This window comes from Metopolophium dirhodum, chromosome 7, assembly GCF_019925205.1.
Source record: "Metopolophium dirhodum isolate CAU chromosome 7, ASM1992520v1, whole genome shotgun sequence".
NCBI lineage: Eukaryota > Metazoa > Arthropoda > Insecta > Hemiptera > Aphididae > Metopolophium > Metopolophium dirhodum.
In genome coordinates, this window is record NC_083566.1 from 22,200,995 (window position 1) to 22,226,604 (window position 25,610).

The 25,610-nt window shown below is 32.5% G+C and overlaps 1 protein-coding gene across 1 annotated transcript in view; it reads left to right on the plus strand.

The window, feature by feature from the left end:
- The window catches only part of LOC132949415 (uncharacterized), a 76,590-nt gene extending 52,582 nt beyond the window's left edge, over positions 1 to 24,008 (plus strand). The window contains exon 3 of the mRNA XM_061020293.1: positions 21,134 to 24,008. Within this exon, the coding sequence (XP_060876276.1) occupies positions 21,134 to 21,964 (831 nt within the window). The 3' untranslated portion in view covers positions 21,965 to 24,008. The remainder of the gene's footprint in view (positions 1 to 21,133) is intronic.
- Positions 24,009 to 25,610: the final 1,602 nt, after the last annotated feature.

Below are 25,610 nucleotides of genomic sequence, written 5' to 3' on the forward strand. Positions count from 1 at the left end.
AGTTGTAAACTATGTACTAAGATTCAATCACAAATGTCTATAATATTATAGTATATATTCAATATAATAATTTAACCAGTGGTTCAGTGTGATAACTGATAACCAACGATTGTAGATTATATCTTATAGTTACAGAATATATAGAGTATATCTACTACAATCATAATTCTTATTGTTTTCTCAATTAATTGATAACACAATATTTTTTTATATTTAATTTCCACTGTTAATATAAAAATACAATTTAAATTTAATCATATATGTTACAATGGTGCATTATTTCAGCAGGCAAATTATTATGACAAAATTATTTCAAAAGTAAGGGGTACAAAATATAAACACACCCTAGCTGACACCCTCCTCCCACCCCCAAATGAAGCCCCTAATCGTGTAATTAGTCTTCGGTCGATGTTCCTGCGACGTTTTATTTGTATAATATTTCGTATATTGCAGGATATATTCTTGAAATAGTATATTGTGTGGTTATATAGTGTCGATTTCCCGTGTGATGAATAATAATATGTGAATTTTAGAGCCTCAGAGGTGTTTAAAACTTTACACGACATTGTATTTTAGAGCCGATCGGTTTTAAGGATTTTTTTTTCATTTTGATTGTGATCTCGCTTCTATTTGGTCTTGCGTGAACAAAATATAGGTACTTATCTATTACATAAGCTTTGTGTATTCATAAAATATATTATAGTATGTTACACACAATATAACATATTATATTCGATAATATCGATTCGTGTATACTTTCGTGTGGGTCTTTACACGTACAGAAAAATATACGTTTATAAAATATATAATAAAATACTGCGATCTGTAACTAGGACGACGTCCGTTCTTAATGTGCTATGTTTAGCAGAAATATGCACGTGTATATGACAGCGATTTAACCTACACCATACACAAAACCCATGTATTTCGTATCTGGTTTATCTTAGCGAACAGTTGTAGAACTTCGTTCCGAATGAAAATCATTATAAATCAAACACAAGAAACATAACGTGTCCAAAAATGTATAATTTGCATTCTGGTTAGGTATAATATTGGGATGCACGTCTTGTAAAAAATAAAATTATATTTGACAGCACGCAACTGGCGTGTGTATAGAATGTAGTATTTTGACAGATTAAACGTTCAGGATTTTTTTTTATGTATACCTACTTAATAATTTCATAAAGTTTGAAAGAATTAGTTATACCTATATATATATTTTTTAAATTCATTTAATTTTAACGCCTACATAGTATTTTGAGATTCGATCGGTGTATACATTATAATTTACAACACATAATATGTTGTCCAATATCCATACGATGTAGACCAAAAATATCAGAATGTGCCATGAGCTATTAAAGTTATTAACAATTATAAACATTTTAATTTGTAAACGCGTATCAATATATGATATATATTATTATCATCGTTCCGAGTGTCGAACATATTATGTGTATACTGTTTATGAGTAGTGTAAATGAACGTCAGTCGTTGTACTTAAATTTTAAATTGATTGGAATCTTTTTAGTTGAATGAAAAAAATTGCAACTTTTAAATTGCAAATCAATAATTGTTAAGTATCCTGACTTCTATCGTTGTCTGTAATTTTAGTTTAATTTAATTTAAATATTTCAATGAACTACTAGACTGGTTATCGACCATAATATACAGAGTGCGGAGGACAAATTATAATATTTACCTGTTGGAATTTACTGTGCGTGGAGATGTTTAATATTATATAATATATATATATATACGGGCGTTAATAAAATTACGGTGAAAATACTCGGGCATTTATTTAATAGGACATGTACGATTTATAATTTGTTCGTATAATTCGAAATTAATATAGGTATAATATTATGGCACAAAATAATCGTTTTGGAAATATGAAAATGTATAATTTACGCATAGAATAAACTGTATATAAGAGTAGTATTATAGTCTGTACCACGCTGTAATAGCAGAATATTTGATAAATATTTATCATGCGTGTTACCTGCATTATTTTCAAACACGGCTCGGTAAATTATTGTTATTATTTGTTCATAATTATTGGTTATTACACGTTATTATTTTATCGTCTAATAATTGCGTCGATATCACGGCGGTACATACATATTATAACAATCGTAAGAAGTAGGTAGGTATAAAGCGCGTACATTCGTTCGCAATCGATACACCAGCTATATTATCGATATTATATTTACTAATCATAATTATCGTTTTGGGAGCGGGACATTTTCTCTGTTGGTTTCCAATTCAATAGAGATTAATCGATTATTCGATTAATCATTTAAAAGGATTTTGATTTTGTTTTACTTTCTAATGATGTATATATAGTACCTATTATGGACCTTAGCCTATAGCTAACCCACGATTGCGTAGGTACAAAAACATCGGTATTAGTTGTAGAGTACTATACGTAAATATTAAGTTCTACGATATCATATTTTGTTCCCTGCGTTATTTTAGACAAAATAATATAGATGGATTACAATATTATGAGCTATTCAAGATTATATCATACAACTAATAACGATCATTTTCCAAAAAAAACAAACAATTTTCTTTGCCGATGTTACATATAAAAAAAACGTCCACGACATTACGCACGTGTCTCACCTGTCCGCCTTAAAATAATCATAATAATAAAAAAAAATTGTTATCTTTTTAATTATGTTTAACTCATCCGTCACTGCAGCACTGTACACGCATATTTTGTTGCGTAATTTAATTGGGGACAGTCGTTAATCCAAGTGGGGTTATAACACAATCAATGGGTTAACGTCACATCACATATATATAACATACATATATAGGCTGCAACAGAGCTGCAGTGGTGGCTGATGCTGCGACCGATCATTGTTATAATTAGTGATACGTACGGGCGTTGAACTCGGCGAAACAATAATACGAATCACATATGAAACCGATGTCCCGGTCGTCTCGGTTTCGCCAAACGGAATTTGTGGAAACGCTTCCTGTGCATTGTGCAACGTATAGTTTATACGTACACGCGTGACATTATAATATTATTATGTCTTGGTATATTTGAGTGGTGTTCATTATATTATTATTGTATAAACCTAACATTAGTATAATATAGTCTGTAATTACTATTATATGTATCATGTATGTACAGTGTACGTGTACACACCTATATTATATATTATATTATATTGGTCTTATAATGTTCGTTGATTTCTATACGCTACACCGCCGCCGATAGATCGCAGAAACCACGTTGAGAATATTATTTTCTTTATCGTGCGTGTATAATATTATTATATTTTGACTTCATCGATTCCTCCCGTAGGTACCTACCTACATATTATACCCGGCTACAGCTTACCATACACACCGTTATTAGTTACATATTTTTCTACTTCAACACATTTTTTTCGTCGGCTTTACGTAAGTACAACAATTATAAACCACCGATTCGTAAAAGTTTTTTTTTCTTCAATAATGCGGTTTCACAAAATCTGATTTTTGTAATTTTTAAATATAATTAAAGATGACCATATAGTTTCAAAATCTTGAGATTTTTTGTGCTACGTAAGGAGAGTGTTTTGTGAAGATACAGACTTCTGTTTTGATAATAAGTTCATCCTTTTTTTACTATAAATTATTTATAACGACTATTTTTTCTGAGTATTTTGCGTTATCAAAATCAAAATTTAACCAATACCTATATCAAGTTAAGGAGTTATTTACTAGTTGTACTTAGGATAATAGGTCCATGATAATGGGCTCTGGACGATATGACGGGGCTGTGATGATTTTAAAATTGTTGTAATTGTAATTAGTAATATTAATCTATTAAAATGTTTAATAATTAGTAAAAATGGCCAAGTATAATAAATACTAGATCCAATATTACATATAATATATTATACCTCTGTGAACCCATTATTAAGGATTGTTTTTCAAAAAAATTATGAACTAAATAAATAATATTAAAAAAGGGGGTTCTCATTCGAAAAACAGAATTTCGTATCACCACATGACAATCCTTGAGTACCTTCTAAGACAAATGTCAAGAATTTGAAAATATGGTAGGTACTTTAAATTGGTATATTTAAAAGTTCCAGAAATCAGAAAGAGGAAACACATGGGATGAGCTGCATGCTTGGCGGTGGATCATCTTCTATTACGGTATATGTTAATCTAACTATAATTTAACTAATTTATCGAAATCACATCTTACAAAAAGTCAGTGTCGAGAACGAGCACGCGTGGCGAGTACAGCATGTGAACATGAATGTAATGGATGTATGTTTTTTTTTTTATTATTTCGTCCGTATTTCACTCATCGTTGTCTGGTCATCACCGCTCAATCGTAATGATATCTGCACTTAATATGCTCGGTGGACACAATTCGCCGCTTTATACATATAAAATAATATACGCTTATCAATGAATTCGGTTTATATAATAAGAATTACACGTTATCTTCCCATCATATTAGATAGATATATATTATAATATGGGTATTATATTTTCTACGACGCCGCACGGTCGCCTGTATATACCATAACATTAAATAATAATATATTCACTATACAGGTCCACGTGCTTTAAATCGTGCCGACTGTATAATATCATAGTATACAATATAATATATTATATATATATGTGTAATATACACAATTATTGTGACGCACAGCCGCGACCGTGTTATTTATTATTATAATCACAGTTTTGTTTTTTTTATTTTTTTTAAATTAAAAACGCGTAATCAAAGATGGTAATCAAAATTAATTTTTCCATCACGTGTACTTCTTTGCTGTTTATCAAATATATAATAATATTATGTAGTAATGTACCGATCCAGATTTTCTCAGTGATTCACTTTTTGTGTTTATACCTATTTCCTATTAGCTATATATTTATTATCATTCGTATTATACAATATTATTATATATTGCGTATAGATATAGGAATCTCTACAATATATACGTAATAATATAATTTGTCTTCGTTCGTTTGGTACAAAAGAAAAAAAATGTTTTAATAAGATTTATTTTAAAATAATTTACTACAAGCTTCAATAATAGTATTAAAAAAAACACATACACATGACCACGTGATTAAAAAAAAAAACTCGTTTTACCTAAATTACGGGGACGTCCGTTTACACTTTTCGCTAGTATTAGTACACACAGTCCGCGGCTACATTTATAATATTATTATAGCGCTATAACAGCAATCGCCGCTATATATGGTGAAGGGCACACACGTATTCGAGCATAAATAGTAAATACCAACGAATGTTCCTAACATATTAGATATCGCATAGTATAGTGATAACGTAATATTATGTCTGAACAAGCCATAGAAATTCGACACTGTATTATGTCCAAAAATGAAATCAATTTGCTAAAAAACAAATAAATGAGTAAAAACGACGAGCAATATAGTTGGCTTTCCGAGCACATAATAATATTATTCGCTCCATCATCGTGTAATCTTGATCGCACGTCGGTAGTAAAATACACGAATATATTGTTGTCCGGTCGGCCGATTTGTACGTATATATTTGTGAGGCCGTCAATTTCTCACGTCTTTATTACACACATCCAGAATATTACCCAAACCACCTGGTGATTTACATCCTATCGTCGTCGTCGTATATTTTAGCGTCTCCCAGCTGGACTTATAATTACTTAATAATAATATTATACATCATATAATATTATGTGATATTATTATGTCCTAGGTTTGACCTATTACAACTGTATGACGCGTATTATGTTATAACAGTTTAAATGGATATTTTTTTTCTATTGAAAAGTTCTACTCGTAATACTAAAATGTATGGGTATATGCATTATCATATCCTTTTAATTCTTTTTACGCTTTTCCTTTATAGAGCAATAACGTTTTTTTAAACATAAAATCTACAAATTTCACCTGTGTTTAGAATCCTTATTTATTTTTATTAGATATAACATATTTGAACATTGAGGTAAACTACTTAATTTTTACAAAGTTGAAATTATTGTTTGTAGTGGTAAATACTTGCATTTTTTCTTTTCAAAACTCACGAGATAGGTACTGATCGACGAATAAGTCGATTCATTTTGTGTATCCAACATTTAAAAATATAGCATATCATGTGCTATATAATATTTTCTACAATTATTATGAGTTGATCGAAATATATAAGTTTCCTTACAGAAATAAATATTGCCATTTATTGATTGATTCGTACTTGTTATATAGGAATAGAAAATGCATGTGAATAAAAAAGAGAAACTTTAAAATAATACCCCATGCGTGCTGTATGCCCCAATATAAGAAGTAGTTTGGAGAGTAGATTATGAACTCCTTATATAGATTTAAATATTAGATCAGTGTAATAAAATAACTGTAAATATAAGTATATGCAAAGAGCATTAAAGCGGCACCCCATTGAAAACCAGAGAAACAATAAGAATGATTGCTTTAAGTCCACGAGTACGTATTACTTACTCAGTATTAAGTCTTACTGTATTAGTAAATAATGATTCTATTATTGTTCATCGTCAACGTGGTAATAAATACATTAGTGTTATAAGTGGTAACTTTAGCTTAAACTTGGTCGTGTCATATCTTAAATGAATTCAATAAAATAGAATATTATGTAGTACCTAATACCTATAAAATAAATTAAATAAATACAATGAACTACTATTGTTTATGTGTGCTTATTTCTGTCCAGTGTTAGATTTTGTAATTTTTAAACCACAGGATCCATATAGGTACTAAAAATGCTGAAACATTCCTTTTTCAGAGACGCTTTTTGTGATGGCCACGTTTCTCTATACACTAATAATATATCGTACGTATTTTTTTTATTCCTAAATTTATATTGTCTTCGTATTGTTCCCAGATAGTCAATCGGAACTCGGGGTGGGCGGGCGGAGCCGATCAAAGGCATATAAGCATACCATCCGACCCTATAGGTCTAAATTAAAACGTTTAAAAATCCTGTTGTCCCCGTCCGTTTTACTCCTCTCTTCTCCACCCCTAACCAATATCGTGTTCGTACGTGTGTGTGTAGCGCCTAATTGAGAGGCTCGGAGTATTATAGTACTAGTATTTATTGCCACCTACAAATATACGGTTCAGTAAAAGCGTACGCCTAACCATAATTTTTACCACCTTGACAGTTATAGGGTGTGCCGACCAAATTAACCGGTATCATATGCATTCGATGTCCGACGGAGTGTTGTTTACGGTTTTTCTTCTCCCTCGGAAAAAAAAAATAAAACGTACAACAAAAAACAAAATGTGTATAAATATTGTCCGGAGGGTTTTTATTTTATATTTATTATGTATATAGTTTTTTTTTTTTTTGTTTGTTTGTTTAACAAACAGAGTCTTTCACACCAATTTATTACCGCAACAAAAAGAACACGCCGCGGTGGTCGGTGTCTTGTGTTTATATACTTTATCGTTTTCATCCCCCGCGTGATAATATTTCAGGGAGTTAAAAGTAATTTCTTATGTCAACCACTTGTGTCTGCACCTACTGCTGCTGCGGGTTAAGAATCAGCGTTTGGCGGCCGCTAGCTGCAATATACCATATTATTATTATTACCATTGTAATGTGAGAAGACCATAGAAATGTACACGCACAAAACAATTTCTGTGGTATAAACAATATTTTATACACATGCCTAAAATCGTTACCCACAGTGCTCGCATACTGTTGGACATAATTACGCGTGACTTTAAGGTTTAAAGTTTAGAGCATAACAACGAGGAAACACTGACCATACACTTCAACTTTTCAGTCAAGTATTTTGTTTTGCTTACTCTACATGTCGTAATGGTCAATAAAAAATCCAAATTGTTATCTGCCGTTGCACGCTTGATATGAAGACAGTCGTCGATAGCAGAATCATACTTAACTATTCTGCGGGAATCGTTGATATCGGGTGGCTTGACCAATAGGAACAAAGGGAGACTAGAGAAACTTTCAAACGCTTGTAGATATTAATGACAGTATAGTTTATTCGTTTCAAACCGTTTTTGAATTAAAAGATCCCGCGTGATCACCTAATAGGTATAATATAGATACAATATTGACAAAGATAATTTCTTATGATATTGCAATTTGCAATATTGCATAGTATGTAATTTAGTCACAATCGATTTTTTTGTTGAGATTTCAGTAAAGCATAATAATAAATAATTTACGAATTTCCTTTAACTTGATAATATAATTTAATGAAACGTGTAGTAATCGTTATCCACATATTATCCAATCACACACAAACGACATTTTTATCTATTTAAACTTAGAATAATACCTTTTTAAATACGCTCCACAAAAATGGTAAATAATGAAACATTTAAATCGTGTCGACTAAATGTAGGTACTCGCTTGTATATGTATATAACATCAAAAGTTGTGTCTTTTAAATATATTTTTCCTCTTACAAAAATACCTGTACCTACATATTTTTAATTCATTTTTCAGAATAATCATACGTACGTACCTATATTATACACGGAAGAAGGTTTATAACATGTTCGAAAAAATGTACCTATGGTATACATGGGTTATGGTACTTCATTACGTCATTTCAATAATACCGTACTACAAAGTAATAACTAAAAAAAACATCTTTTGTAGTATTTTACACAATGAATAATGATTTATAAGAAAAAAAACGGTACATTCTATAAATTATATGATATTTTAACGTAGGTACAACTCACTTACTATAAAGTACCTATTTACATTTTATTTGACTATCATAAAAAATACTGTTTTTGTTACACTTATTAAGATTTATAAAAATATATACGCTGTGCGTACCTACCTAAATGTATTATGTTTAATACGAATTAGCATAAAATGAGTATAAAACAGTATGATGACATAGCATATTTATCACTATAGATCTATGTATAGATATTATTATTATATTATATATACTTTCTTAAAGTAAAAATTATTATCTTCTACTCATGAATTTTTATTTTAATCGGCAATATTCTGTTTTATGAAACCGCTTTCGCGTTACTTCGTGAGAACAAATAGATTTGTATTATTTTTTAGAATCACTAATAGAGTCCCATCAACATGAATTCCTCCCGCAATTTTGTTCAACGGTGTATGAAATATATAATATTATAATGATAATAATATGTACATTTTTATTTTCTATTTTATTTAATTTTTAAATTGCTGTATTTATAAGACTGTTAGTACCTATTTCCAAACAAAATATTGATAATAATTATAGTGGTATAGGCGTATTATAGCGTTCACAATATTTAAAAGTGTATTTTATATGAGCCTTCAAAGAACTACTAGCTGTGCATGTCACACACACCCCCTGTAATATAATTATGTATATGAGTTATGACAACTCTAAATGAATTAAAAATTGATTTGTTCATCTCACCAAACTTCTTCTTGTATTAGTTACTTATTGTAATTTCTTACAATAGCTAAATGTAGTTATTGTATTATCCCTATATTATTTTATTGCACCTATTCATTATTAATATGTATTATATAATATTGTTTCGAAAAATTATTAATAATAATTTAAGTTTTTTTTCTGTGTGCCTCTCACGTTTAAAATAAAAATTAATACATTAAACCGATATTAAAATGTTAAAATAATTATACATATTGCAGCATTTCTAAAATATAAATCTACTAACTACTTACAGCATAATATGTACAATGCACACCTTAAAATGTTTATAATGATGGTCCCCAATCGTGTTCCGATCGGTAAAAATGTTGTTAATGCCAAAGTCCACACATATTTCTATAAACTACTGAAATTAGCAATCTCAGTATGCTCAAAATCAGTGTTTCCCCTCCTTTTTGATATTGTGGTCCTTCAATAATCTAGACCCTTATTCTGCCTGCAGATGAGTAGGTGACACGCATAAAAAACTATCTGTACTGTTTTATAATACCGTAATATCTTCTCGTATAGTTATTATATAATTTGGTATTTTTATTTGTGTATTTCAGCCGTATATAATATATACTAGGTATATAGGTATAGAAAAACTAACACATTATAAATATATAATTATTTTTACTAACACATAGTTGAATGACAAAATTTTTCATTTTATATTTATAATATACGAATTTTTGTCATCGCGTGATGACTGTTTGTGATTTTGAAAATCCTTGTATCACAAATCACAAACAACTTAGAAAAAACGTAGACGAATGCAGATTTCCCGGCATTTACCGCAGAAAGTATGCGATATATGTACCATTATCGCGTAGGTATGCCATCCACTAAAGCACAGTGTTAAAATGTGTCTGTAGGCAAATGCAGTTCATACCTTGTAATGTCGTAAAATCAAAACGGTTTTAGAATATTTTGCTTTTCGCGTTGAACTACGGACCGCGCCGAGCATTTCCGTTATCTGTTGGCGGACTCTCGAAAGCGCAGCGGCCGTCCAATATACTGCAAGGACAAAAAGACACGAGAACTGGCAAAGTCTTGTCAAATGACGCAACGACCTAACAACACTCCATGTGCAATATATTAAGCGAGGACGTATAATATTATCATTATATTTCATTTTTGCGCGCGTGCGTCTGGCTATCAATCGTTATTTTCTACGATATATTATATTATATATACATACCAACACATATTATTGAGTCGTATGCGTAGACGTAGAGAGAGAGAGAGAGAGAGAGAGAGAGAGAGAGAGAGGAGAAAAGAACTGCCCGAATGATAATAGAAATACATTATACAATAATTATTATCGTGTCTATATAAATCAAAAAACTAGTAACGCGTTTTTGCGGCGGTCGGGAGAACAAGAAGTTCGTTTTACATTTTTTAAACGCTGTGGCTTAGCCGCGAGCCATCGTATAAATTTATTTGTGATCTCATATTTTATTTTAACGTTTCGGCGGCACCGTAATATATCAATTTTATTTCGCGTAGTCACAAAAAAAAAACGGATATACCATACATAATATATTATAAAATTGAATCTATGCCGTAATTCATTTGTGTGTCATTCATGAGTCACACACACACGGACACGTTTCGGGAAAATTATGTATTTAATATAATACGTATTTTTTTTTCTACAGCACGCGCAATTTGACTTATGTCTATAACGATGTATTGTTGACTGTCATGTTTGAATGAGTATTCGTAATAAAAATCACACGCACAAAACGTCCGAAAACACTTGTAAAACGTATTCCTAAACACATAAAATCGCGTTAAAACGTACAGTAAACAATGGCGCTTAATATTTCACACCTTTTCACGTACGTTCGACACGTTTAGGATAATATACGAAAACCAGTTATACCGCGCCACTATATTGGAGGTACCAGTTTGAACCATTCAAGAAGAAATCTCCGAAATATATATTATATATATATATACTTACAATTTAAGCACTTCTGAAGTGAAAGCATGCGTGAAAATAAACCGCGCTAAATATGTTATGAATTATAATATTATATATACACAATATTAAAATATACCTATAGCCATTAGCCATATAGGCGTGCTATAGTCTGTAAGTCGTATCTACACAACAAGTCTACCTACAATAGCTTCGGATCGGACGTTTACCGACATTGACCCTAAACTCTGTACTGCAGCAGGCGGTAATTGTTTAAGAATTGCATGCAATAAATAAATACATTAAGCGCCAAACATGTTATTACTCGTAATATTATTATTACGTTTCAATTGTTGACCCTTACCTGCAGGATAAACCGTCGAAGGTGGAATTCATAATTGGTCATTCAGTCGTAATTATGTCGGAATAACTTTGACTTTAGCACAGCGTTTAGCCGAGTGGGTAACCTACATACAGGTTAATATGTGTTATATTATTATGATCGTGCGCCAGAGAACTATTGCTATATAATAAATAACAATATACTGTACATAAAACCACCATGTTACAACACTGGGAATAGCGATTATATATTACTATTTATTTTAAACGGATGTCGCGGAATATGCGTGAGCAGAACATCTGTAATGTCTTCGCCGAAGTGGTTGAATTGAATATACAAAGTGGTAAAGGAGCACAACAATACACCAATAAATCGTGATCCCAAAGACTGTTGAACGACTATGCCTTATATTTTATTTGGAAAAACAATGAGGGGTGTGAACCGAAACACCTACTTAAAAAAAATTGAAAATAATCAAATTATTCTATACAATACTTGAGAAAATTCAGCTGTACCTACCCCATATTTCACATAGTCACGATTACATATCTTTTTCATAATATTTTGTCACTAAGAGAAATAGCAATAAAAATAACAATACCACCTAACAAAATATTATAGCAATAATACAAATTTCTATAAAAACAAATAAGGGTGGCCTTTATTTAATCGTTTCGTGCTACCATTTTGAGTTTATTCTTGAAATGCGCATGAACCAGTGAACACCATTAGAAAATTTCACTATAAATGCTAATAATAAATCATACCAACAACCAATAAACATCAGTACCTATCTTACCATTTCGATTTATCATATTCTGTTAGGATACAATTTGCCTTGGACATAATATTCAATTATTCGCAATACATAATATACTTTTGAAAATATATTGCTAAGATATAAGTTATACGGTTTATCGGTTAAAAAAAAAGGTCGAGGTCGTCCAAATGTGTCTATAATACCTAATAAAAGTGTACCGTCTACTGCATGGCGACAATAATAAGTTCGTCGCCTATAACAATATAGTGCGGTAGTTAACATATTATTATTATTATCTACTGCATTCGAACTGCGCCGAGTAATAGTTTATACGACCGAAAATTGTGATATTGTGTCCCATCTACAATATAATATGATATGATATCATAGCGTTAATAATATGATATACATTTTGTCATTTTGAACGGTGCTGTACAGTTCCTATATATGTATACACTTATAATATACCTACCGAATCATTGTGCATAGACGAGTGACAATTATATTTATGTATCATACCATTATTCGGCCGTCGTGGGTGCGAGTCCGCTGTTGGTCGTATAAAATATTGTGTTAGCCCTCGCCGCACAAGTCATATTATATATTATGCGTATATACGAGAGAAATTATTATTATTATTCTTCCCCCATCCCACCTCATGGGATACAATACGTGAACGCAGACGAGCACCGCAGCTCGTAAAAATTTATTGGGCGCCGTTTTCGTATATATTAATACTATCATATTAACGCGTGCGGTGCGACACACACACTTATACGTATATTAGGTATGTATAATAATATGCATGCGTTTTCTTTAAGCAACCGACTGTGTTATGTTTGTTGAAGAGTGTTATTTTTTAAATTATAATATTCGATGGTTCAATTAACTCTCATCGTATATACGGTTATACGTTACGTTCTCGGAAACGACCGGCGCTAACAGCAAATTAGGTATCATTATTATTGCAATTTATTATTATGCAGCTGCATTACAATATTATAATAGCAAATCACTGCCCCGAGTGCATATTATTTTTTTAGACGCACAACCGACGTTGATTACAAATACGCACGCATTACGCGGTTCGTGATGGTGCTAGGTGGATACGTGGCTGTAATATTTTTAAAGCTGGGCCGATATCACTTTTCCCTGACATTCGATTAACCGCATCGACATATTTGACCTATACGTTAAACCAACAACCGATCCTTAAGTGCACAGGCGCACAGCACCTAGTCCACGAACCGATTCAAAGAACATAATATATATATCGTTGAGAATCAATTGGAAGAAAAAATTCTAAAATTTGAAAGACGGCGTTGTCAATCGTTAATATATAAAATATATTAAACACGGACGAATATCGGATTTACTGGTAGTTGTTATGTTCGATACCCGACGACATAACGACCTAAAACGTCGGTTGAGTTCTAAATATTATTAATTTTATCTTGGATGTGCAAACGCTTCTGGTGTAGGTTGTACGTACAATATTAATATAATATATTATTATAGTCGATACTATTTTATGGTGCATGCACCAAATTATATCGACGAAATGATTTCTTTCGTAAAATATTATATTCCGTCTGTACCCGGTGTGATGGACAACGAATACAACAATCGCCGTTGCAGCCGATTTCGCCCTCTCGAAACATAATAGTTATATAGCCGCGTGCAAGTCAAGTTAGGTCTATAGGCGCGTGTTTACCATATCATATTATAATAATATATAATAAACCATGCTTATATGCGTATAATATAATTAATGTCTGTATAGTGTGTGTATACTTTTAACGTTTTCTCTACAAAATCGAGTCGGGCGACCATCGACATCAATTCACACGCGTAGGTATTATGAGTATTATAATAGAATATCGGCAAAACGCATACAGTATATATATAAGCATGTGAAATTATAATTTCATGTATAGATAGGTAATATTAAAAAAATACCTTCTGTGCCCATCGGTATATCTTTTTGTAAAATCGTATATTAAATATAGGTATCTATTATATACAGATAAAATATATTGTAATGGAAACGGGTTACCGTTCGCGATACGCTGATTGGGCGATACATAATACCTACCATGTGTACTGCCTACGACCTACCACATCGTGTACGGTTGATAAAGTGGTCACTGGTAATCGATGATATTTTCCGGACAACGAGCGACGATCCGGGATTAATAATGACATTATACGCTGTATAACCATGTGCAGTGTCTCGGCGTGGAACTATGGGTTAGGTACTCGATATATTATAATATTATCGATACGTCTCGATCTCGGAAGAAGCGCCTCGCGACGAAATCGTTATTTTAACGCTTATAATGTGTAATTATTTATATATCACTTGTCTTATTTCACGATAGTATCCAATTTATCGAGCCAAAGGCCCTCGTCGTCACCCCACCAATCTTACTCGGCTTACGTAATATCGATGATAATAATAATATCAACAAAAATAACATTACACCCGTGTCCGCAGCCACACCTGGCCAGTGTCCACCCCACAGCCAGACCACCGTTACCTCCCGCTCCCTCCTCCTCCTCCTCATCCACCTTGCCACCGCAGGAGACACCGCGAAAACCGCCGTCGTGTCGCGTACGACTTATCTCACCGGCAAATCTTTGTGCGAATCGCAAACCTCTACAATATACCTACCGAGTTCTTTGCTTGCGATGCCACCTGTGCGAGCTCTCGTGTGTACGCGTATTTTTTTCGTATTATATTGTTTTTTTTTTACCGGTTTGACGTTTATGATATACGACCGGGAGGACGAGACCGCACGAGTAGTTGCGTCGGCGACGGCGGCGATGGCGGAACCCATTCGTCCGGCGATGACGTTGTTTCGCGTTCGTTTTTATAGTGTCGCAACAGACCCCGCAAGACCCCGTCACCCCCCCCCCCCCCCACCCGTTATACTATTAGCCATTAGGATAGGAATTTTTTTCTTTCTTACCGCCGCAGCCGTCAGCTCTTGACGCCCCGTTTATTTTGCCACAGTAGTCGCATATATATATATATATGTGTGATGTAGGTATACGCGATATAATAAAATATCAGTCCTTTAGGTCGGTTTATTTATTATTATTTTATTTGTGAAAATTTTTTATTTTTTCATTTTTTTTTTTTTTTGCAAAACGTATAACGCGCGAATATAAATACGATATAATGCACTACTATATGTGACGGTTTGCGATATAAAAATGAAATATTATACCTATCGGTCGAGATTTTCCTTGAGGTTTTAACGTCAAAACATTTTTTTCAAATAAATATTAATACACATGGCATTTTATTATTAATATTGTTCTGTGGGCGTACGTATTTAACACTGACACACAACTCGTTTCGGTTTCAATCGTGCCTTGCTTGACTGCACCATTTAGCGCAGCTGCAGGTCGGTCCGACCGAAGTTCTGTGCGCTTTTTTCATTCCCATTGTTTGGAGATATTATATTCTACGCAATTATCATATTTTACGATATCAGCATGGCTCCAAGCTCAGACGTTCGGACTATACAGTACGTAACGTACCGAATGTAATGTGAATATTATTAATGTTCCAATGTCAACAACTGGTACAGTCTACATTAAACATATTATATATTATATCAAACTAAACGACGAGCCGTATATATTATTGCTATAAGTCATAAGGCATTGTATATTGTTTCGGCCGTTTAATCTATCTTCGTTACCTATACCAAATAGCGGCACGGGCAACTGCGTATAAATGAATAATATGTGTCTATACATTGTGTTTTAAATAAAATTATGGAGATATTTATTTATCGCCGCACTCTAGTGTCCACATACTTCATATTTTATGTAGAATAAATATAGTTTTAAGAGGATTCGAAAAAAAGGACCCTTTTTTATTGGTTTCAATATGTGTACCTACCTATCGCATTAAATGATCTCAAGTGTGTATAATTATTATAATACCAACAATAACTTTTTTGTGTACCCAAAGAGTTAGCCAGATCCACCTATGTGACGTATAACGATTGCCATATAAGGTATCTACACTTAAAGTATAATATTCAGGATATTACTTTTTTAAATAACTGTTAAACAGCTTATACAAACTATTCGTTAAACATTAATTTATACATCGAAGTTTTTGAAAAGTACTCTGCTCTACTCTAAATTATAAGTTATGTATACCATTTAAAAAATGAAAATATTTCAGATATTTTTGTAAATATTTTTTGTTAAGTAGTAACAAGGTTAGGTTAGGTATGAATAACATTTTTTTAAAAATTACCGACATTTTTTAAGAAGATTAGTATTTAGTGTTGCCAGTTGCATTTTTCTTTCTGTAAATATAATAACAATTTATTTGATTGATAGAACTTCACCAAAAATTCACCCTGAAACACGACAATATACAGTCTATACATGTATGGTGTTTAATGGATGAATCTTTAGTATTTACTTCTTACAGAAATTGAGAGACGTGAATATAAAACATGTTTATATTATTTAAGTCTAAATAATACTACTAAAAATAATATAAAGGTATAATAATATATATTACTAGATATTATCGGTATTTTAGGTTATGGTCACAAAACATTTTATTCATACATTTTTTTAGCCTCTAAAATTAATGTATATACCTATCTAACTACTAACTTTATTAAATTTTATATTTTATATTAATAAATCGCCGTTTAAGATTTAATTGTAGTCGTGAAATGTATGCATTGTTATTAATGACAACTTGACTAATCGGATACTTTGATCATCATCATTTTTTTATCAAAAATATTATGTTTAACATTATGTAGGTACTTATAAAAATTACGTTTATTATTGTAATAAACTATGGACATTTTTAGTATTCTGTTTGAAAGTGGAATGATACTTAATAGCTCAATTATAATACTACTTAAAAACTCGTGTACGAAATCAAAAAAAGGGTTGTTTCCTATATGTATTCTAAAATTAAACACCAGAGAAGAAAGCCAGACACTTAGGGTCCTTGCCAATATTTCAAAAGTTTTTTTTTGACACGCCGCCATTGATACTAAACGTTTTTATCGAAGGTGATACCAAAACGACGTGTTGAAATCCATTGAGATCTAGTAAAAGAAATGTTTAAACTAAAAATTCATAATTATAACCAAACAGACATTTAAACATAAATTATATGCATAATATAAATGAAAGTGAATTGAAGTGTTATGAGTATAAAATAAGTAATAAAATAGTATTTATAATGTATATATAGGTATTGTAAAAAAATATTGACGACCAATGAACGAAAGTATGTATTTTCTATGTACCTATTTATTTTGTACTTATTTAATGACTTAATTGAAATTCGTTCAATAATAATTAATAATAATAGTATTATAGATACGTATGAAATTTGTATTATTATTATTATTAATATTCATTATTTATTTGTTTATTAAACCTACGTTCCTACTGCGTGTATCAATTGTTCATACAAGTAGTAAATAGTTATCTATATGTTAAATATTTAATTGTGTGAAAACTAACAATTATTATAGTATTGTTATAGTCTATACTGTGTAGAACATAATATTATGTCATTATAACAACTATAATAGTAAGATACATCTTTACTAACCCCAAAACGACTTAATTGGCAATTGTTCAATACTGTGTTTTTAGTGCACTTTGAATTCCTGGCCACGCGATTAAACAAACGTTAAAATAGTATTTGTGATCTATTATAATTTATAAGTATAGGTACACAATAATATGTAACACACACAAACGTTGGAAAATTGTACTTAAGATTGTATGGTGAAATTTTCATTATATTTGCCCACACGGAACAGTGTTAAAAATAGCTTTAACTTCAAGTATAAACCGTTTATTCTGCGCCAGTTAGCGATATATAAAGAAACTTAAAAAAAAATGTATTCGTAGAACAAAACTGCGTTTGAGTTATTTGGAATATTGTTCATTGCGATCCCGGTGTTGAAAGAAATACACATCACTACATCAGTATAAATAATATGTATTCAAACGCTTTCAACTTCAAAAGTTAAGTGATGGCGCTATTTTCAGATAAACAAATATTCTATTTCTGATTCCATTGATGACAATAAAACTTACAATTAATCAATACATTGAAAATCTATTAAAGTAATTTTAGAATTAAAGTGGTGTAAAGAGGCTATTAGTAAGAACGATGTTATTTTGTTTACACACTACTACTACACACTCATTGTCTATTATTATTATTATTGTTTTTTTTTTTTTGGTTTTAATGGTGTTAATTACACATTTTCATCTATTTAACCATTCATTTATGTCCAAGCGATGGCTCTATTAAAATAAGTAGTACTTTCTGTTTGAAGTACGTGAAGCTATTTTAATGTGTATTATTTTTTTGCTCTCTAATAAAAAGGATTAAATGCACATTTCGTCTGTTACATATATATATATACTATAACTCAGAACTATTTCATTTCGTGGAAAGCACGATAATACTATAATACGATCATATAGCAAACACGACAATACGTCCGGATATAACGGACCTTATAGTCTAAATTTTTGTGCACATCAAAAAATTGGCATTTTATAAATGGATCATGGTGGATTTATATATTATATACCTATCACTGATATGTATAGGTACGTTGAAGATAACGGGCCTTTGTATAAAAATACGAACACTGTACGTTTTTTTTTATTTAATGATTGGTTATGTCGTAGGCATGTACCTACGTCGTAGAGAATTTTGTAAACAGGGTACCGGATTCTGTATTTATATACATGTATAGTTTTATTCAAAGAATTAAAGAATACTCGTATGGTCACATGCAATAATGTGGACGAAATTAATACCGAACGCAATGCATTACCGAGAGACGTGAGTGTACCTATACGTGTAAGTGGGCAGTGGTACGAAATTTACCAAACCCGTTTCGATTTTGAGACAGCGTCACGTATATTATATACCTATACATACCGCTTTAATGGTTCGTGCGGAAAAATTCTACCTGGTCACTTGATTTCACGCATGAACTGCGTCCGTCAATTTTTTAAATTTTTTCTGTCGATAACAGACCTTTAAAAAATAAGCGCAGATAACGTTTTACCGTTTAGCGTAGCATAATAATTGTTATATTACTAAACAAATGACAAATAGTTAAACATTGCGTTTATCGTTGTATATATATGTCCATTACTATAAATACTGGTAATATTAACGAAAATAAAAATGTTTTCGTGAATAATAATTAGTTGGTAGATATACGTATAGTCTTTTATATTATATACATATATCTGCGTTTGTCATAATGTTAGTCAGCGTATATTATGTTTGGCGTTTTAAAATGTGATTAATTTATCTCTACAAGTATTTAAATTGTTTTTGAACAAAAATTTCAAGTATCAAGTAGGTATTAAGTAGGTACACATTAAGTATTTACATAAATACACGTCCATCTTAACTTTTTACACCATTCAATAAAAAATATTCGAAGTATAGGTTCAAGTTATAATGTATGCTTTTAATTGTTCAGACTTAAACTCGATTCTACAAAAAGCAGGTACGCCACTAGGCTTGTATACAGACCAATAGCATAATATGTGGAAACTTCACTGGAAATGATTTGTAAATAATTCGAATAAAATATAGTTTTTCATAAAAACTATTTAATTTAATTTAATATCTCAAGTAATGGTTTCCAAAAAAAAAAAAAAAATAACCACACATTGTAATACAACCAATTGGTTCCTCGCTCCGTTTAGAATCTAAAAAATAATGTTCAGACTATCGCCAACAGAAAGGGGAGGTTGACCTCTTCTTATTGCCACCCTTACTACTGCATGTCTACTTCAACAATAGCCATAAACAAAATGGAAATTCCTTTCACAAAAATTTGAGGGAAGCTTTCTGGACAATAATAAGTAATATCATATGCTGTCCCGATTTAGGAATTTCTATCGTCCGAAAACTGAATTTTCGTTTCGTTTATCGTCCAATCAATAGCCTGCAGGCCGAGAATGTACATTATAATATCTGCAGGCTGTAAAGTGTAAACTATATATACAAAGTTCTCCACCATATTGGTGCAAAGAATTCTTCGAGAGCTTCTTGGGGGAGGATTATTCGGGGCAGAAAATATGGAATCTATCCGTAGCGGGCATCAACCCGCTGGCGAAAGAACGGCACATCGTAATTCGTTCATGGTAGTTGGCGTTGTATGGAGGGTGCCGTATATAGCACAATACCACATAAGTGGTTTCAGTGGTTTATACTGTTCGATGGATGAGTTAAACGGGAATCCGTTTCATTGCCTTGTCACATCTCAACATGACTGTTGAACCATCGCGAATCTCATACACATACTGCGGTAGGTTTTACAGACTACCCGAACCCACGGCCCGAATCGCGGAGTAAATACGTACCCGTTCGGGGCCTAAACGGGTACTAATATTATCAATTATGTATCTAATAATATTATATAGGTGCTTACTATATTATTTTCAGAATAAGTTTTAGCTTCAGTTGGCCAAATGGTCCACGAATGGCCGCTCCCATATCTCATCATTCCTATATTGAGCCTTTGATCCGTGTATATAACATGTACACACATATATAAGTGTACATTCATATTATATATAACTGTCATTTTGACGTTTTCTGTTATTTGTTGCAGAAGGACTTCGAGGACGAATGCGTGTTCAACGAGATGATCGAACAGAACCATTACAACACGTACTCGTCCGTCAAGTACACGAACGACCGGCGCACCCTTTACCTGGCGCTCAACAAGCGGGGCACGCCGCGCAAGGTGCAGATAAAGGCGGACGCGCCGCTTGGCAAGCTGTCCACGTACACGCGGGTGCTGACGCAACCAGTGCCGGCGGAACGGGTGGAACGGCTGTTGGCCAACCGGCGCCCTTTGCAGTCGGCCGAGTGGCCGGCGTCCATACCACACGCACACCGGCACCAACACGCGTGTCCACCGCACATGGGGCCACCGCACGCCACCGCCAAGAACCGCAAGTCCCTAGGCCGCAAGTGCCAAGTCAAAGGCGGCGGCGGCGGCAGCCGGAAGAAGAACAAGGACGACGGGAACAGGGACAGTGGCAGCAGAGAGGACGAAGACTGCGGCGGCGGAGGTGGAAACAAGAAGAACAACAACCGGTGTGGCGACGGCGGCGACGAAATCAGTCACCGGAAAGTGGACGCCGCCGGCCGGAAAAAGAAATCGAAAAAGCCTACGGCCGGCGGCGGCAAAGGTGGCAAAGGCGACAAGCCGCCGCGGCAACACGGCGCAAAGGCCGGGAAAAAATCGGAGACTGGCGCTCCGCCACCACCGCCGTTGGAACCCGTCGTCGCTGTCCAGACGGTTACCACGGTCGTTGCCCCGTCGTCGATTGTCGACGCGGACGGCGGTGGCGACGACGACGAAGACGACGACGCGGTGGCGGCTTTGGCGGCCACGGCTCCGACAGACGAGTTCCTAAATTTTAACGACAATTAACCGTAATAATAATATTAATAATGATAATAATAATAATAATAATAAAACAATAATTAATTATATTATACGCACTAATATTGTTATTATTACTATTATTGTCATATATTTATACAAACACTGTACTGCTTTTCTTATTATATAATAATATTATCATTTTCTACATTTTATTGTTATTATTATGTTGTGTTCGCCGCGATCGGTTCGTGTACGGGCCCCGGCTGACGGGGAATCGAATCCACATCGTCCGCGTTCGACCTGATCCTAACGCGAATAATATAACCTAATAATATTACAATCATATTATGCCTACCTACTATACTTACTTATATTATCTATTATTACTCATACTATTTTTTTAGTGTTATGTAATATATATCCTCTTAGCTGTACGTCCATGCATGCGACCATCATAATATTATATTCATAATATATAGATATACCTACCATAAACGAATATAATAATAATGATAATTGAATATACTTATTGATTATTATACGCACCGAAAAACCACAATGTTATCGTAAAGTCTGCCCCCGCCAAGTCTAGGATCTTCACACACCGCCGCCGCCTTCGAGTGTGCTTATTTCCCGCGCCAGTCTATTGCTTCCTACACCACCCCCGCCCACTCAGGGTTTTGAGTAAGCATTGACCGTTTTTTATTATTTATTTATATTTCGCAGCATCACTCATCGGTATTCAGTGAACGTTCAGTATTTCTTCTTCTAAAATGTACAATAATATTATAATATAAGTATAATATAATAATATATTATTTCCGTCGACTTCCCGCAATGTGCCATTTTTAAGTTATAAAAAATGAAAAAATATATTTATTAGTTTTGTACTTTCTTGATATTAGTATGTTATAATACACGCCGTGTTTTATTCTGAATGATATTGTATAATATATAACGTACAGTAAAAATATGTTTAGACGATAAACTTGTTCGTCTCAATCAAATGTTAATAACTCGTGTTTAGACAATATAAAAATGTGTTTACATTCCAAATTTCGAATAGTATAAAATGTACGTGACAAACTACTGACAGGCTAGCATCGTTTCAAATTGTCGTGACCTTATGATATTATTAATACTAATAATAATATATTCACACCAGTCCGATTAATGACGAATATATTTTTACTACTATGCGCCTAAGTCGTCCCTCGCTGAATCTAAAATACCAACTCGTGAAATCTCGTGTGCTTAACAAACGCAACAATGTTTTTGTAAAAATAAAAATACATTTTTTATACCAAATAAGTTTATATATTTTAGTTTTCCTATGTTGTACAAATTTATATTAAAGTGTCATTTTTTTTTTTCAATTTGTAATTTTTAAATGTGCCTGACTAGTTTTATATTATGCGTATAATATTAGCATTATGATATCTGTCTAATATTACTATTTATTTACTATCCGTACGCGGTGATTTGAAATTTTCCCATGACGGTTTTTAATGAATTTTTTTCCTAAGAAATAAAATATTTTAGTGATTTTTGTACTCCACATTGTTAAATATTACAGAGAAAAGCACCTAGTCAATGATCGTTAAATATAAGTGTTCAGAACATTGGAGAGACGTACATATAAAAACAAAATAATCAATTTTCTAAGGTTTGTACTTTTTAGAGATTTTGTTTTGTTTTTACTTATTTATATTTTAAATGTGAAAATTGTATATACCTCTCTCTGGTGATCGAGGAGCTAGTGTGTTTATTACTTAAGTATTAATTCTGAAAGCGGCTCGCGTTGTTGTGTCCATCGTATTATGTAATTTTACTAGATTAAATATCTACAATACTTACTTGTATAAGTATATCGCGTATACTTATATTTTAGTCCATCATTGTTTATTTATACTACTACCAGTTCTATGTTCCCAAAAATGATTTTTTGTGTTAGTTTGATATTGTAACCATTGTATAACAAACGTTGTGTCCAAAAATGAAAAAAATCAAACCGTTCAAATATAATATTATAAGTACCTAATATCATTATTATTTTATTTTATTGTAAATAAACGTCAGTATTTTTAAATGTTGCAAAAATATATTTATTCAACTAAAAACACTTAAACAATATATTCCTACTATACTATAATAGATACGTGTGGTTTGGTTACCATTATACTATAAATGTGTACGTGATGTTATAATACCATGCACTGTCGCCTGTTATAGGTACCCACTCAAAAAAATTGTCTTCTACCAATGGAATTTTCTCATAAATACCTAGTTATTATGCGGAATGAATATTTCGTCCTCGTCACGACGTATTATAGCGAAATACAGAACAATGTAAACCGACCAACTCCTAATAGCGATTTAAGCATAGGCGTATCTAAGGCGGTGTATCTAGACACTGACCCTCTCCCACCAGAATTATTGTTGTCTATATCGTTCAGGTAAATGTAATTATACTTATCGTACTCGACTTGACGTGGTGAATGACAATAATAACACCAACTAATATTATCACTTTTGTAATTATTTATCATAAAAATAGTGTTAGAACATAATAAATAATATAATTTTAGATTCTAAGCAGAGTGATTTGGTACTTTTGAGAGGTAAAACTTTAAAATTCCATTGGCATTCATGTACTTTTCTTTCAAAAACTTTCAAAAAGAATCAAGAAACACAAATAACCGTAAATACTTGACATTTTCACCAAATGCTTGTATATTAGCATTTTAAAACTATTTTGTCGCATTTTGATATAATATTTAAAATTTAAAAAATACTTGGCATGGTTTTATTTTTAATGAATTTCATTGACGCATAAATCGTCGAAAGGGGGTATGGGGTGCTCCACCTCCCACGAAACGCCACATTAAAAATGTATAGTGGAGATTCACACCCAATATATTTGATCACCCTGTGGATTTAAGATTGTAACTCACGGACGAGATCTGATCAGTGATGGTTACCTATATCGGCGGCAAAAGCGTCAAAAAGTATATTTATGTACATTGCGTTATGTAGCACAATAGTACCAATACAGATAACAGAGAAACACCGCCGTTCCACGCATATATAGATATGATGTCTATATATATTTGTGTGTTTGACTTAAACGTCTATACGTACTTACATTTACCGAGATGACGGCTCGAGCAGACGGTCGTTCGCAGTCCCATCCCCGCGCTCTCGTCTTGCGTCGTTACGCCTCTGCAGTGACCATTAAATTTAGAACTGCCTTAAAATTAGATGATTAGTGCAATTTTCTGTCGTCGTTTAATAATGCTTATGGTTTTCTTTTTCATTTCCACACTTCGTTCTGGCTCTGGGCGGGCAGTGTAATAAAAATATGTACTGGCGCGTTTAAAAGTTTTTAATTAAGTTGTGTGTACACACAATACACGCGGAACACCACGTTTTTTGTTTGTATTTTTAAATAAGAATAATATGTTAACGCTCGATATCAACACTGTAATATCGTTATTTTGAATGTTTTCAATTTCGATTGATGATATAGTAGTATAAAATAGCTGATTCAGCTGATTTCCTCACCCACTTACCCTAATCCTTGGTGAGTAGGCGAGGTTTCTAAATCGGCTAATTTATCTTACTGATGATTAATAATTTAAGGATTAATAAATTACAATTTACTTCTTTAAAAGATACAAATTTTTTTTTA